The sequence below is a fragment of the Solenopsis invicta genome, chromosome 10 (genome assembly GCF_016802725.1).
Source record: "Solenopsis invicta isolate M01_SB chromosome 10, UNIL_Sinv_3.0, whole genome shotgun sequence".
Taxonomy (NCBI): Eukaryota; Metazoa; Arthropoda; class Insecta; order Hymenoptera; family Formicidae; genus Solenopsis; species Solenopsis invicta.
This window is the reverse complement of record NC_052673.1, coordinates 15,467,764-15,484,226: the sequence shown is the minus strand read 5'-3', so window position 1 is coordinate 15,484,226 and position 16,463 is coordinate 15,467,764. Positions and strand designations below refer to the sequence as shown.

The window sequence follows — 16,463 nt, the reverse complement described above, 5'->3', positions numbered from 1 at the left end:
ATTAACAATTAATTCGCGTCGATTACACGCGAGCAACGTTAGTATTAGCGACTGCAGTAATTACGTCTGATCTCTTGACTCCGTAATGTTTGTAATAATAATATCGTGTACCTACGTCGCTTATGGAAATGGTTGAAGCAGAAATGCGTTGTGAGTAATTACATTTTTTACATGATATCAAACTTAAATGAGAAATTTCGTGATGAAATGCAATAGCGAGAAGATAGACGGTTATTATATTAATGCAGCAATTACCGCGATGACGATACGGCGACAAGGGCAGACGTTTTCTACGATTGGATCTACACGAAGGAATTTAATTGCGAAACACGAGCAGAGTGTTTTTAATAAAAGAGTATGTTGCCCATGCAAAGTTAACGATATAGTGTTCGAAAATCCACGAATTAAAATTCTATAGCAAGGAACTTCTCGACAAGTTAAATAAAATAGTTGTATAAATTTTTACTTTAAACAGTAATTTTTGAGATGTAAGAATATAAAGTTGGTCAACCACAAATTACCTACATTTAGACAGTCGCTTGTTCGTGAGTTACACATGCGGTAGATGGTTTGGTGACCGTCTAAATTTAATCACTGGACTGACTAGTTTAATCCTTTGTCGTATAATGTGTTCTCTACAAAGGACTTTCTTGCTGCATTTTTTGTATGTTTTTACGTATTTGGTAATTGATTTATATTACTCTCGAAATCTTGCAAAGTGAAACATCACTCTGAAAGATTAAAAACTGCAATTTTTCCTGTGCAATTTTTCGAACAATTTTTATTCACTCTACGAGATTTAGAGAGTACGCATTTCGTATAGTTACATTTCTAAGACTTGTGTATATACATGAATATATGTAATTATTTTATATTAATTATAAGTTAGAAACAAAAAAATCAATCAAAATTAGCATTGTTTAAATAAAAAATTCATTCTGAAATGAAAATGATAATAAACGTATCTTCAAAGCTTTATATTAATGTTTTCGATGTTACTGATTTCAAATTTAAATTTATAATTGACAAATTTTTAATGATAGATTCAAAATGGCAGCCAAAATAATTATCAAGACAAATTAAATTAATTTTGACTTTAGATTTGTAATAAGTGACTCCAAAAGCCTCCATATCCTAAAATTCAGCAAAATATTCAATAGAAAAAATTGTGTGCAAGAAAGTATCAAGCCTTTGTATCTCAAAAATTACTGTTCGAAATAAAAATTTACAAATAACTATTTTACCTAGTTTTTCGAGAATATTCTTATAATATTTCGATTCGCGAATTTCGGGACACCCCGTATCCTAGAAATTAAATGATAATTTTGAGTTCAAAACGTAAAAAAAAGGGCGCGTAAATAATACGAGAATAATGATGGAACAGCAGCGTGGATGTGGCGATGCAGATCTCTCCGCGTATTAATCTCGTTTCTGATGGAACCCGGCCGCGCGCCGCGGCGGAAAACTCTGTGTTTTGCGCAAAAATAAATTGCGGTAAACAGTAGTAAATCTTGGTCGCGCGCGCTCGCGATTGTTCTCGCTGCGGTGGCGGTGGTCCGTTACATTTGCATTTGAAAGCGCGGATTTCGCGATCATATCCGACCGTCGTATGACGCACGGTGCCGTTTATCTTTGGCGATTCTGTACGTCCTCCCTAACAGTCTCTCCGAACGCCCCGGGAATTATCGCGATAACGCCGGGTTTTCTTATCGAAATTTATCCTCGTCGCGGTTGCAACGGCGCGTACGTGCGACTCTTCCGAGAGGAGGAACGTGAGATTCCGGTCGAGGAAAAATGGTATACCGGAAATGGTAATTCTCTTGCACAAAGGGACGATAACGCGTGGTTGGTTAAGCCAAAAGAAGCTCGTAACTCGAACGTAAACGTAAAATGGGTCGAGACTGCTTCCGTTAATTTTTACAAGCGTCAAACGAATTTCCGTCGAAATTCCCCGGCTTATATTTCCGATAGGAACAGCTGAGTTCACACTGTGTACTCTCGTATTATCTCGTTCTTTTTCACGTTGACATTACGCTAATACCGTTGGTGCATTCTCTAAAAACCGTACGCACAAAAACGCCCGGCCGCCACAATCTAACGCGGAAAAAAATCGCGATAACGAACTCGCGGAGTTTCCAACTTATCGGGATAAATGCACGCTCGGGGGCTCTCGCCAAAGGAGCGATAAAATACAACGTTTGCGAGGTAGACGTGACGCTTACTTCGAAACGGAATTATTCGAATCCCTTTGATATCGGAATTTGTTCTCTCTTGATACGTGTCACCGTAATAACGCGAAATGAAGATCCGCCGTGCGAAGCACACGCGTCTCATTTTTATACGAATATCAAATGTGACATTTAGAAAAAAATTCCGTCGTCATAAAATATAAACCCTATTCTTTTCATCCTTCAGGGAGATGTATCAGCAACGACGCTTCTCTCGCAGCGTCGGAAAATTTATAAATTTAGAGTTTAAAAAAAGGGGAAAGAAAGGAGGAAACTCTCTTCCTTTCGCTCGAAGAAAAGGCAGGAGATATTAATCTTCGCGAATAACGCGGATAAAACTGTGTTTTAATATCATTTAAATATCTCAAACGCGGTTATACGGAAATTCGAGAATCCAGGGAGATATACTTGGCGAGGTGCAATAAGATTCCAAGCAGTCGGATAAGGTAAATGTTCTAGTAATCGGACACGTAATGAGAAAGAGTCGAGATTGTTGAATTTTTGTATGAATTCATGATATAAAGCGATTTAATTATACAATTAACTGAGGTATAATTGTTAACGTAGAAAATATAAAAAATTTGTAAACTAACTGAATAAAGCAATATCCGGATGATCTAAAATGCTTGTCTTTAATGTCTGAAAATGTGTGAATTTCTCTGTACCGTTTAAAATTAATACAAAAAATGTTATCTTAACAAATGCATAACGTTTGTTAAAAAATTTTAAGAACATTATCAAAATATGAACTCTAATTTAGTTCTATAGCAAATTAATTTTTGTTATAGCATTAATTTTTATAATATTTAAAATAACATCTTATAAATATTCTTAAAATATTCCAAAATTGCAATTAAATCTTAATGTTATGAAAAAACACATTTAAGATGAACTAATAATGAGTTTTTGTGTAAATATTTGGATATAGAGATGTGTTTGGTCACTGGAACATTTACTTTATCTTACCAGAGCCGGGACTAGACATTTCGGTAATCCGAAGCAAAAGAGACAAAAACATGCTCTTTAGTAACAATAATTTTTCTTTTACGCTATGTAAGATATAACAAGAAACAATATTAATTAGTAATATTTAACATATTTTATTTTATTTTAATATTAATTTAATAGGAACATATAATCACGCGTGTATATAATACCAACATACAGATTACGAGTATCTGTATGAAATTCTGTATGTTACAAACGAACGAAATAATTCCTGAAATCACAGTATAAAATCAGAGTATTCATGTACAATATACATTTTATATTTAAATTTTTATATTTATGTACATTTCATATTTATATAGATTTCATATTCATATAACATTAATTCTTGTAAATATTCATACTGAGAAAATGTATTTTTTCGCTTAAAATAATTCTCTTCGTGTTTTCTAATTTTACTTTTAATTGAAAGAATTTTCATATTCTTATACATAAATAATTTTTCCTAACTTAAGCGATTTTTATATTTAAGACTGTCTCAAGTATTGTCTTAAGATGTCATCAACTAATCATAAGCCTGTATTAATATCTTAAGACTTAAGATATTACTCAAGACGGTCTTGAAACAAGATTCAATTATGAATACCAATCTTAGCAATGATTTTAAATAATATTCCTTATATTCTCATATACACTGAGAAAAAAATTAATTTGTCTCAATTTTTCAACTCGATTAAACATTTTCAGTTTAATTATTTATGTATTTGACTTCAATATAATACATAAATACCAAAGAAATTCAATCAAGTTGAAAAATTTAATCAAGTTAACAACTTTTTTCTTTGTCTAACAATAAGTAACTTTCCTTGATTTAGTAATGATTTTAAATGTTTTAAATAAATTAAAATATGTATTATATATACAAAATTTAAATTACCCTATTTGCTCCTTTTAAAATTTTTGACAAAAGAAAAATGTCTCGTTTTGCCTCATCCTCGGTCCCGGCTCTGATCTCACTCATCTCCCTTTCACGTGTGCGGACGAGAAAATGGTAACTCGTGCAAATATCGTAAAGCTCACTCACCGATCGGCTGTCCCCGGCGCCGTATCCCCGGTTAACGCGACGATCGGCCGGCGTTTCGTTCCACGATGTCGACTCCGAGGTTCTGCTCCTACAAGAACGGAAAACCAAGGGTGGGCACCCGACGTCAGCGTGTTTCCTTAATCCGCGCCGCATGACCTGAAAAAAGAACAGGGGTTAGTCCCCTCTTGTTACCAAGATGGTGACTCGCTCACGTTCGCAAAAGAGTGCCGTATTAAGGCACGTAGGTCCAATTAGCTCGCTAGCTAATTGGGTGAACCGGCGGTACCGCCTTCGGCCCTCTGGCTCTCCCTCCTTCCCTGCGCGTCCCCTCTCCCCCTCCCCACGTCCCTCACTGGACGACGCTTGATGGCGGTACAAGTGCGATATACGCGCATTAATTTCTTTGTTAACCGCTTACGCCCGGGGCTTAATTTCCCTCTAAAAGCCACTCGTCGGCCGCGCCGCTTCTGTTGCCGACAGCGGTTATGTAGTAATAACGGCGACGCCGCGCCGTGAAACACGGGAAAGGAGCAGCGTCGTAAATTAATTACAACGATCGCCGCCTCGTGGAGGCTCGTGAGAACCGAAAAGCCTTCGACGAGACGGCGGCCGACTCCTCGCTTCTCGCCCCTCGTTCACGTCGCTCCAATACTCGTTAATTCCGCGTAGATCCGTTACCCCCCTTGGAATGAATTCTCTCGAATTCGATGATCGATCCGACCGAGAGAAGGAAAGGAAAGGAAGCAAATTCCGTTCTCTTGCCAATCTGCCACAAACGATCGTCGTTGCGCGACATTCTTTTTCCCGCCATTTTTACCCGCGAAGGCACGAGTCGGTCCGCGGCAGGCGCATGCAGGGCAACGCGGTGGAAACGCGGATCCCTCCAGGGCGTAATAACGATACGCGCCGTTCATCTTCCGCGGCGGCTAGCCGTTGAAACGCGACAGGACGCGAAGCAAATGCCGGCGAATGTGTATGTATGTACATACACGTCGCGATAATGGCCGCCACTAAATTAGCGGCACGGCGCGCCGGTGTGTGTACCTGACGAGGACGTTTCGCGTCCAACGTAGCGTCTTCGGCGTCGATTTCCTCTACTCGTCACCGATCTACTCGTTGCCGGCGTGACGAATCGACGATCGATTGACCACGAGCGATCGGATTAATGAGAATAACGAGCGATTTCCCTTGTCACGTTCGGAAACGTTGCATCAAGTACGGAAGTTCGAGGGAAACTGGGAGGGGGGAGTGGGGGGAGCTGCGTCGCGATGAGTGCGACCTGAAGTTGGCGCATTAAGAAATGGCGCGGTCATTAGCTCGAATGGCGCGCGATCAAATTGTATATATGTACAGTCACGAAACTAATTGCCCGGACACAGAATATTGGGAGATGGGGGTTATCGGGGGGATTATTTGATGTGCTCGAATTCATCAAATATCGTAATTTTATAGGGAAAACTCAATTAGAAACTCTCGTAAAATAAAAATTCAGTAATATACAAATCCAGAGAAAAATTACGTTTAAATTAATGAAATCGATTTCTTTCACTTGGTTTTTTTTAAGTTGAAATAAAAATATCTTTGCAAAAAATAAAAATTTATTTGATTTGAAGAAACGATTATTAGAGAGCCTTTTTAAAAGTGAATAAATTATTTGCTCAAACCATTTGTTTAAATTAAACAAATAATTATTTAATTCAAAAAAAAGTAAATGACAGAAATGTAAGAAATAATTTAGTTCTAGTTTCAAAAATACATCTTTCGTTTAAAGAAAGATTTGCGTTGTGCACAACCAAATTTCTTTAATTTTAATTAAATAAAATAACCAAAACATTTCGTCAAATTAAAAAAGCTTTCCTTAACCGTATAGTAATTCACCAATTTCTTTGAATCAAATAAATATTTTTTGACTTAAAGAAACCTTTCTCTAAGCGAATTTTTTAATTCGTCGATTGATTCGCATTATGCGCAAATGCAACTTTTACAAAACAAAGTCAATCGATGAATTAAAAAACTCGTCCATTTCCATCAGAAACAAATTTATATTCAAACTGAAAAAATTCATTGATCTATTATTAACAAAAGATTGAAATATGTATTTAAATAAAAATGCAACAAAGCATCGATTTTTTTCTCTACTATTTTTACTTCTTTTTACTCACGTCTGAAAATGTGTGTAAAAAAATGATAAAATTGTAACAAAATAATATTAAATAAACAAGATAAACTTATGTACAGTCTAAATTAATTGTCCGGACACAAGATATTAGAAGTATTTTATGCTACAAATCAAAAGTGTACTGTTAATGGAAATGCATCGTTGGCAATAGCTTTCACTATCAGTCGTGTTTTCTTTAAAAAATTCTAATATTTAATGAATATATAATATAAAATAAATTTTTATTTAACTTGCGTTGAAACAACTTCGTGACTGTATATATGTTTTGCATCAATCAGAAAAATTATTCAATATTTTAGAAGAGTTACAAAAATATATATAACCTACCTTCCTCGCCTTCAAATAATCATAACGATACGTTGATGATTTGACAAAAAAAATTTGAAAAAAATGTACATTGAGAAAAAGATACTTAAAAATTTTTTTGTAAGATAAAATTTTTCTTTAAATATTTAGAATTCACTGAAATAAATACTTGTTTAAGCCTTATTTTACTAAAGATCCAACTAATTTAAAAATAAAACTTGATTGTTCATCTCAAAAAAGTATTTTTTGATAAAAAATTAAATTAGATAAAAAATGTTTACTTGTAAAATTACCAAACGCTAAGGCTACTGTAGAATATAAAAAAAATTATTTAACATAAAAATGGATATTCGGGTACACTTTCGATAAAAGAATGGTTAAATACGGCAATAAAATTGTCTTCCTAGCAAATAAACCATTTAATAAGAAAAATGAGACATTTCACAGAAACATATATATATTTCGTTGCAGTTAAATTTATTTATAATTCATGAATATTGAAAAAAAACATCATAAGTAACATTTGCTTCTAAATATTTAGACTTCTTTTTCTCAGTATAACGAGTCAGACAGGAAATAGTCTGCCACGATAATTTTCTGTTTCAGTGAACGGAAACACTGCTTTTCAAAATCGCCACTATTTTCTAAACATTTCTCTGTCAGTTGTGCAACATATTATATGAGAGTTTATGAACTTCTCAGAAGCTTGTCAATTGATCGACTCCGTAAAATAGACCGTAGAGAAAATTGATAAAGTTCTAACTAATCGTGCAAATCGATACTAAATTAAGAGATTCACATGAAGTGGAGTTGATCACTTCAACTTCTGACAAGCTCACAACAGTATAATTACACGTATATCACATTTACCTTTTAATGCTCTTTGCACGAATAGCGTAATCATAATCCTTTCACCGATGTGAAATTGCGCCCGCCATTCCACAGAATAAACAGCGTCTATTCTGTTCGATGGTGTCCTCTAGCGTGTATTTTCGAAACCATGTTCAGTTTCGGATATTGCAGATTTGAACGATTATGTCTGACATATATTTTAATCATAGCTTTCGGAATAATGCATTCTTTATAAATTATTTAGATATAAATGAAATACGACAGAAAACACTTGCAATTTAAATTTCTATTTAAGACAACTCCGTTTAATTTAATCTGTGATTAACTGATTAAATAATAACTATAATATACCATTGACACGGATAGAATTATTAATTTATTGTTGGATATGTAAGAAAAAATTAGACAAATTAAAGAAGACGCATTATAAAATTAAAAAATTTTCTATAAATAATTGAATCAATTGCGATCGAGAATCGGAATTTGGTCAAAGACATGTAATTTAATACCGATGTAAAATTGATGAAATTGATCTGTACAAATCAATGATAAGTTCGTATTAATCAAATAAAAAAAATATATAGCGAGGATCCTTCACACTTTCTATGCGTTATTTCTCTTTTTTTTTCTTTTTTCACTGTCTAAAAACCATCCAAACAGTCTGTTTCATTCCAAACACTGCGAATTACGAACAGAGAGAAGTTGAGAGTGGCCATGCCCACGATTCGATACGAATTTTTCGAAACGCCATCTCTACAACGTGAACATGCACTACGTTGCCAATGAACACAGATTAGACCGCGGAAAGCACATCGTCAAAATGTTGGCACACCTGACGAAAAGAGCGCCGAGCGAGCGTAAACAAATTTCGAATTTTTCTTATGCCTAGCCTAACAGTTTTCGCGCGATTCACTGATTCGTCTTGTCACGATTTATGCGAACGCAATAGGAACGAGAGGGCGAATAAACAGTAGCTACAAATGAATATTGACTCACCGTTCGCCGCTGGTCGCTCCGTCCAGCTCCGTTTCGGCCGCAGCTCTCGAATGTTCGAAGTCCAAGATTCTCCTCACGGCGATTCGTCTCGATTCACACTTTGCACGAAACGCACGACTCTTCGTTTTCGACCCTCTCGGTACTCACGCCCGTCGAATACTCGAGATGCGGAATACGGGGCAACCGAGAAGACGAGATTGAACACACGAGCGACCTCGCTCCGTCCCGACCAACCGACACAGTTGTCGTCTGAGCGGCACGGGGGATCCAAGATCGATTCACACTTGGTACGAACGCATAACTCTTCGTTTTCGACCCTCCCGGTACTCACGCCCGTCGAAAATTCGAGATACGAGACAACGGAGAGGATGCAAAACACGATTGAACGCCACACGACTTCCCACCATACATCGTAACCGACACGACGAATGTTGACACGAACGGCCGACACTTCACCTTCGCTCTCGACACTCCACGGCACTCTCGATACACTCGCTCGCGTCAAACACTCGCACGAGACGACGAAGATACAGGTTGAAATGCGCCGCGACGCGAGACAACTACGCGCCGTCCTACTTGACCGACCGGCTCGCCGGCTCACCGACCGTCTCCATGCCACTGCGTAGCGGCGTGAACAGGACGGCCGCGGCGCATGCGCGCGGCGCACGCAGCGTCTCGATCGAGTGGCTTGGGCCACTCTGGCTTCTCTCTGCTACGCACATACTATTCTTCCGGCATCGTGATTGGCTAACGTTTGTCAGGACTGCGTTGTCGCGAGTCCACGTGATCTGTGAGTGCCGCTCGGTGACTTCCGACTACACAATTATCGTAATTCGTGGCGGAACGTATTTCATCATGGCACACGTCAGCACAGTGCGCCCTCTGCTACCCTTCTCCATGTATTTGTATATGTGTGATGTGGAAAGCGGATCGGAACGTGTGTGACAAGAAGCACGTTTAGACTAAATTCGCGGGGCGTACACGGAGCCCGTTGCGGAATCGCTCGCCAAGATGGTAAGTGATCGTCTCTCGCGATTGTGAGTCGCTATGTCGAAATATCGCTTCTGGAAACGAGAGCCTCGGAGTGGCGGAGCCGCGAGCTCGTGACATCGTCCGCAGATGTCATCCATTTAGCGGCGTACGATCGCCAGGCATTTAATCTCGCAAGTATTGTCAGTCTAAATGTATGCTGCATCGTTCGCTCTTCCTTTTTCTTCCAGGTACTCATCGCCGCCGCGGTATGCACCAAGGCCGGGAAAAGTGAGTTCGCAAAACGTCCTTGTGTTACGCCGCTGCCGTATGCGTGTCTCGATTTGATAGTGTCGCCCGGCTGCACTAAGCTGATCATATGATATTCCTTACCTTGTAATCCACACTGCGTTTTTATTTGTTGAGGCATGAGTGTCAGCCGGTCGGTTGTAAGAAAGTCGCGTAATTTTCTGCTTTCTCAAATCCTCTTACCGATAGAATTGAATAATTTGAAAAATATCATTTGCTACGACTGCGTCATCATTGTGGTTTGCATGATTCTTCCAGCCATAATCTCTCGACAGTTTGTCGAAATGACGAAGGCGAGAATAGAAGGCCTACTCGCTGCGTTCCCAAAACTGATGAGCTCGGGTAAACAGCATACATTCGTGGAAACGGAATCGGTTAGGTATGTTTATCAGCCTCTTGAGAAAGTGTACATGCTGCTTATCACAACTAAGGCCAGCAATATTTTGGAGGACTTGGAAACTTTGAGGCTCTTTGCGAAAGTGGTAAGTAGATATATTGGTATTCCTATGTATACTTGTCAAAATGTATTGTCATATGTGTATTGAATGTATACACAATAATACCTGAATCTTACAGATTCCAGAATATTGCAACTCAATGGATGAGCTTGAAATAGCAGAAAATGCGTTCAATTTGATATTTGCATTTGATGAGATAGTTGCATTAGGATATAGGGAGAATGTCACTTTAGCACAAATTAGAACCTTTGTGGAGATGGATTCGCATGAGGAGAAGGTCTATCAAGCAGTCCGAATGACACAAGAGCGTGAAGCTAAGAATAAAATGCGTGAAAAAGCCAAGGAATTGCAGAGGCAGAGGATGATGGAAGCTAACAAAAAAGGGGGAATTAAAAGTCCTGGATTTGGCGGAGGATATGGAAGTGGTAGCACCCCGGCTACTCCAGCTGTTGGTGATACAGCTAACTTTGTGCCTGAACCGATTAGACCTTACAAACCCAAACAGTATGATCAATTTTAATCTAAATTGCAATTGTGTTGTTTTGTAGACGTTTTTGCTGTAAATAATATTTTTATTAGGAAACCAGTAAACGCTGGACCAGGTGCAATGAAATTAGGTGGCAAGTCCCGCGACGTAGACTCATTTGTTGATCAATTAAAGGAGGAAGGAGAAAATGTCGTATCAGGACCCCTCGCTGCTCCAAAAACAACACAAACCAATGTTCCACTAATTAATACAGAATTGTATGTTATTATATTGATGATATAGAGAAGTTTCAAAATTATTCCCAAACAAATCACTTAAATGCATTTTCATCAAAAGGGTTCATTTGAGGCAAGAAGAGCAACTTAAGGTACGTGTCGGTCGGGATGGAGGTTTACAGTACTTCGAGTTGCATGGCTTGGTGACTTTACATATCTCTGACGAGAAATGGGGACGCATCCGTGTGCAAGTCGAGAACAGCGACACAAGAGGAATACAGTTACAAACTCATCCAAATGTGGATAAGGAATTGTTTAGAGCGCATGGACAGATAGGTCTAAAAGTACCTACAAAACCATTTCCATTGAACACTGATGTCGGTGTGTTGAAATGGCGTTTCCAAACGCAAGATGAAACAGCATTACCAATTTCAAGTAAGACAATAATAGTTTTTGCATGCAATTTTACTTAAATTTTTACTTTTATAAATCTAAAATTTTTATGGATATAAACATTTAATTAATTGCTCAGTAAATTGCTGGCCTTCTGAAAACGGAGAAGGCGGCTGCGACGTAAATATCGAGTACGAATTGGAACAGGCCGATCTCGAGTTGAGTGATGTTCAAATAAACATTCCCCTACCTATCGGATGTAATCCTGTCATCAGTGAATGCGACGGGCAGTACACAAATGAGGCAAGACGAAACACGTTAATTTGGTCCTTGCCAGTGATCGATGCTTCAACGAAATCAGGCTCTATGGAATTTTCAGCCCCCTCTTCTACACCTGCAGATTTTTTCCCACTTCATGTTTCATTTACATCTAAAACGCCGTATGCCAAAATTAAGGTATAGAATTTACTTGAATTTCTGTGTGTTGCGCAAAAAAACCTATATTACACAATTTAAAAATAATTATTTTTATTTTTCAGGTAAATGAAGTTTGGCTCGTAGAAGATGAGAGCCCAGTTAAATATTCGGTACAAACTGTGTTTTTTACTGATAATTATGAAGTTGTATAAGACATAACGCATAGATAAAATATTTGCGCATATAAGAATATAAAAATAGGCACAGTTCAGTGGGGAGGCATAATGTTACGGTCAACAATCAAGATTGATTATTTGAATTTTTATTTTATTGCCATACCGTCATTCCTTACATTGATATATGTCATTTACTATATTTATGTGCATGTATCAATTTAACATGCTCTTTAATAACTGTCCCGTGCCGAATACTTATATACATTTGTAAAAAAAAGGAAGATATATTTTAATTGGACAAAATTGATTACGATGCATACACAAATTTATCCTTTTTGCTTTCTTACATTTATTTTAGTATAGCTCCTGCAAAGGATTGTATTATTACCAAATATATATATATCAAATTTTGTTACCCGTTCGTAAGTTTATATACCTTATCTCACAAAAATATTTTACGCTTTGCATTGCCATCTTTTTTCTTATTAATTTTTATTGAAAATTAATGCTTAATTTTTCTCTTACAGTCAAATAACGAAAATATACAACTGCTGTTTTTATTATTTATTTACAATTTAAGAATTTATACAATATACAAATATTGTTACAATTTAATGTACAAATATCGTTATAATTCATCCATTATGTTATTTATAATTTGTGGTATCAAATGATTTTCAATAACTGCTTTAGCTGTAAATTAATAAATATTTAATTATGTACAAATATCGCTATAATTCATACATTAAGTTATTATAATTCGTGATATTAAATAATTTTCAATAACTGCCTTAGCTGTAAATTAATAAAAATTGAATTATTTGTGAGTGAGTGTGTGTATATGTGTGTATAAATACTTTTATATAATTTTAAAAGAAAAACTTACCATTCATTGAATTATTCATGATTGCTGCTTTATATGCACTTATATTTGAAGAATTTTTAAGCGTTACTTCTGCACCCTTTGTTAACAATTCATAGCACACATGTGGATGATCGCATTGTGCTCCATATATTAATGGAGTATTACCATCCTATAAGAACAGAAATGTAATTATATGACGTGATACTAAACATTAAATTTTTACTTAGATAAAGAAGATGCAACACGCCTTGTCACGTGCATTAGGGTCAGCACCATGACTCAACAACAATTTGACAACATCGTGATGACCATAAGCAGCCGCCAAGTGTAGACTAGTTTGTAATTTTGATCCGCAACGATTTATACTGGCGCCCCTTTTGAGCAATTGTCTAGCACTACCTAATTGTCCGTAAGCACTGGCCCACATCAATCCTGTTAGACCATTTTCATCAGTCTTATCCACTGAACCTGCGCAGCATAGAGTTATTTCACAACAATATCTATGGGCAATGTAGAAAATATGTACAAGTAGTGATTTACTTGAATGTATGTGATCAGACGTAAGTTCCCCCTGACCTGCCAAGGTATGAAACGTGATATCATTGCCGATGTAAAGTTGATGTATCTGCGTCTGAGTGTTACCTCTTTGCAGATTCGTGAGCAGGGTGGGTGGCTGTAAAGAGACAAGATCTTATATTCAGCTCTGTAAAATACAAACATTTTCATGACGTACGGACGATAGTATTCCAGTGAATTACGCGGTCAATTTGCAACGGACGAATCCCTCGAATGTTGAGGTTGGTACCGACGTCCCATGGAGTTCAGGGGGAAGACTGCGGGAGGAGTACCTTGTACGGTTGAAACGCGCTGGTCCTGGTCGCATCTTGCCACGCTCCTAGCGCAAAGTGTCCTGGTGCCCATTTCGTCTCGATCGGCTCGGACTTGCAGCTCACGTTCTCCGGCTTGCAGATCAGAGGCTTCGGCCGTATCCCGATCGCCGACCCGTCCGGGGTGACGCTCTTCTCGCTCTCAGCGGAGCACCGGCCCTCCTTTATCTCATCCTCGTCCTGCTCCTCCTTCATAATTAATTCCGAATGGATTTGTCCATCCATAGCTGTCAAAACATGAATTTCGAGGTGTACGAGAAACGTGCGCGATATACCGTGAATGTACCAGTTTAGTTTTATGATACCTACTTTGTTCGTAATCGGATTAACCGAACGCAAGTGTGGATATTCCTGTCAAATCACATAGAACTGTTTTCGCGTCATGTTTGGAGGTTAGAAACGCGTCATCTCAAAGTTAAAAACATTCCTCATCGCAAAATTCGGAAAACATGCACCTGCGCAGCGGCCATATTGGGCTTCACGCCGCTGAGTAATGTCGCTACGTGTCGCTACTATACTACGATCGGTTGGACGGGACGGCGCGAAGTCGTAATGCGTCGCGACGCATTTCACTCGCATTTCGTCGCTTCGTACGAGTTTTTGACGCGAGCGAGTGTCGGGCAGTGCCGAAAGTGAAGTGTCGCGCGTTCTCGTGCCAACTGCGAAGCAGGACTAATGATGTGCCAACGTGGAAAGCAAATGCCCGTATTCGGTCGCGATGTCACTTTTGGTCGGTCGGTTAGGGAGCAGGCTGAAGATCGTGGCGCATTTCAACTCGCATCCTCGTCTTCCTGTACGAGTTTTTGATGCGAATGAGTGTTCCGAGAATGCCGACAGTAGAGTGTCGACAGTAAAGTGAAATGTTGGGCGTTCGTGCTAACATCCGTCGTGTCGGATACGATGCATGGTCGCGTTCAATCATGTTTCGCATCTTCTCTATTGCCTCGTATCTCGAGTTTCTGACGCGCGTGAATACCGGGAGTGCCGAAAATGAAACCGAGAGTCGCGCGTTCATATCAAGTGTGAATCAAGACGAATCATCGTGAGGAGAATCTTAATTGGATCTCGAATGTGCGAGAGCTGCGACCGAGACGGAGCTGGATGGAGCGACGAATGGTGAGTCAATTTATTTGTATCTATTGTTTATTCGCCCCCAAGTTTTAGTATTTGTGCCTCATTTCGACTGCGCTTGTATAAATCGCGACAAGGCGAAAGGCGATTCAATGAATTGCGCGCGAAAGCTGTTAGGGTGGGAAAAATTTGAAGTTGGTGAACGCGCGCTTAGCGATCCCTTCGCCAGGTGTCGCCAACATTCAAGCGACGAGCTTTCCGAAATCTATATCTCTAGATGGCTCTGCCAGGCCTTCCTTATTTCCCTAATAAAAAAAAAACTTTCCGAGATCTAACCTATATGTCCACCACTTTCAGGCTTCTTTCTGTTGTAAAATAATAATCCATCTCGATTTGAAACGCTAATGAACAACCAAATCTGCTGAAGTTTTTGCTCTATTAGAAATAAGAATCAATAAAAATCAAGGTTGGGTAGTCAAAATTTAAATAATAAATTATAAAATGAATCAATTTAACTTAGTTAATTTTAATAATTTAATTTTTAATTTTAACTAGTTATTTTTAAAATACATGTACGTTAATTTTTAATTTTAATTTATTAACTTTGTTTCTAAGTTAAACATTTATATAAAAGGAAGTTACAAAAGAAGTAAAACATTTCCGTTAAAAAAATATTTCTTATATTTCATATAAATTTAATTTACAAATAAAATGATTTGATGGTTTGTATTATAATTGATTTGAGTAATACAACTTGAAAAACTTGCGAATTTCTCATTTAATACGAATAATGATTTTCAAAATTAATTTCTACTTTAACTTAAATTTAATCTTAACGTAACTTTTACTAGTTAATTTTTTTCATATTTTTTACATAAATTTCAAAAACCATTAATTCAACTTAATTTAATTAAAAAAAAAACATTAGCTTCCTCAACCCTGATAAAAATCGTTTAAATATCAAAGATGCTTCTTAAAAATTTTTAAAGTAATAAATCGCTCATTTGTTACGCGAAATTTTATCTCATGCCTCAAAATTGTACAGCGATGATTTGAAATTATTTTTTCTCAAGCATTCTATTCTCGAGCGATTTAAAGTCAAACTTTGAATTAAGTTAATCGAGCGATAGAATTGCTTACGACAAAATTTCTATTCGTATAATTCAATACGTCCTTAATTCAATTTTTCCTTCTGTGCATCAAGCAAACCAACAAATAATTAATTTATTCGTTGTCAAAGCGTTACATTCGATATGTTATTGCAACCTCGGGCAAACTCCGATTAACTTAATATTCGAATTAAACCAGTAGAATTACGCACGGCAAAATTTCTATTTGCCGTTCCTAATCTAATACTCTCCTTCCACAAGCAATAGAAAATCGATAGTTTCGTGTTAACGAAACGGCACGTATATTATTTGATAAATTAATTACGTTTAATCGGAAGTTAGCTGAAGCTACTACTGAAAAAACTCGTGTCTTGAGCGTCAGGAATACGATGACAATGAAAATACACGTATCGGATTAAGCAGTGATCTATAATATTGACGGCATTGTCGTCAGTGGTTGGGGAGTGGTGAGCTCACTTCAGAGTCGGTTTTTCGATCATGGGGTTGAGCACAA

The 16,463-nt window shown here is 37.6% G+C and overlaps 2 protein-coding genes and 1 long non-coding RNA gene across 5 annotated transcripts in view; 1 reads left to right on the top strand and 2 right to left on the bottom strand.

Moving 5' to 3' along the window:
• LOC105197854 overlaps positions 1–9,358 on the bottom strand; it is a 71,300-nt gene extending 61,942 nt beyond the window's left edge. The window contains exons 1-2 of one of the 2 annotated variants that reach the window (XR_005575653.1): positions 8,594–9,358; positions 4,261–4,416 (exon numbers count right to left, since the gene is read on the bottom strand). This is a non-coding gene — a long non-coding RNA (uncharacterized LOC105197854). Of the gene's footprint in view, positions 1–4,260; positions 4,417–5,304; positions 5,909–8,593 lie in introns of those variants that run through there. The other variant, XR_850845.3, reaches the window with a different exon arrangement.
• A 100-nt stretch (positions 9,359–9,458) lies between these two features.
• On the top strand, positions 9,459–12,432 carry LOC105197856 (coatomer subunit delta). Its single transcript, XM_011164428.3, has 8 exons — positions 9,459–9,607; positions 9,814–9,853; positions 10,130–10,353; positions 10,448–10,833; positions 10,909–11,073; positions 11,153–11,466; positions 11,564–11,880; positions 11,964–12,432. The coding sequence occupies exons 1-8, from the start codon at positions 9,605–9,607 to the stop codon at positions 12,051–12,053; spliced, it is 1,539 nt and encodes a 512-aa protein (XP_011162730.1). The 5' UTR covers positions 9,459–9,604; the 3' UTR covers positions 12,054–12,432.
• Positions 12,433–12,566: 134 nt separating this feature from the next.
• Positions 12,567–14,383, bottom strand: LOC105197857 (DNA-binding protein RFXANK). Of its 2 annotated transcripts, none has more exons than XM_011164429.3 (6): positions 14,079–14,383; positions 13,731–13,996; positions 13,423–13,555; positions 13,130–13,350; positions 12,904–13,051; positions 12,567–12,710 (listed from the first exon to the last, which is right to left on the bottom strand). In XM_011164429.3, exons 2-6 carry the CDS (start codon positions 13,992–13,994, stop codon positions 12,646–12,648), a joined length of 831 nt encoding a protein of 276 aa, XP_011162731.1. In that variant the 5' UTR covers positions 13,995–13,996; positions 14,079–14,383; the 3' UTR covers positions 12,567–12,645. The 2 variants fall into 2 exon arrangements, with proteins under 2 accessions (XP_011162731.1, XP_011162732.1); XM_011164430.3 differs by having other exon boundaries at positions 12,649–12,812.
• Between the last annotated feature and the right edge of the window lie 2,080 nt (positions 14,384–16,463).

Coding starts and splice junctions, on each gene's coding strand:
- LOC105197856 (XM_011164428.3), top strand. Junction 10,834..10,908: donor AGACCTTACAAACCCAAACA/GTATGATCAATT, acceptor TATTTTTATTAG/GAAACCAGTAAACGCTGGAC. Junction 11,074..11,152: donor CCACTAATTAATACAGAATT/GTATGTTATTAT, acceptor TTTCATCAAAAG/GGTTCATTTGAGGCAAGAAG.
- LOC105197857 (XM_011164429.3), bottom strand. CDS start 13,994: ATGGATGGACAAATCCATTCGGAATTAATTATGAAGGAGGAGCAGGAC. Junction 13,052..13,129: donor ACCCTAATGCACGTGACAAG/GCGTGTTGCATC, acceptor CTGTTCTTATAG/GATGGTAATACTCCATTAAT. Junction 12,711..12,903: donor CATGAATAATTCAATGAATG/GTAAGTTTTTCT, acceptor ATTAATTTACAG/CTAAAGCAGTTATTGAAAAT.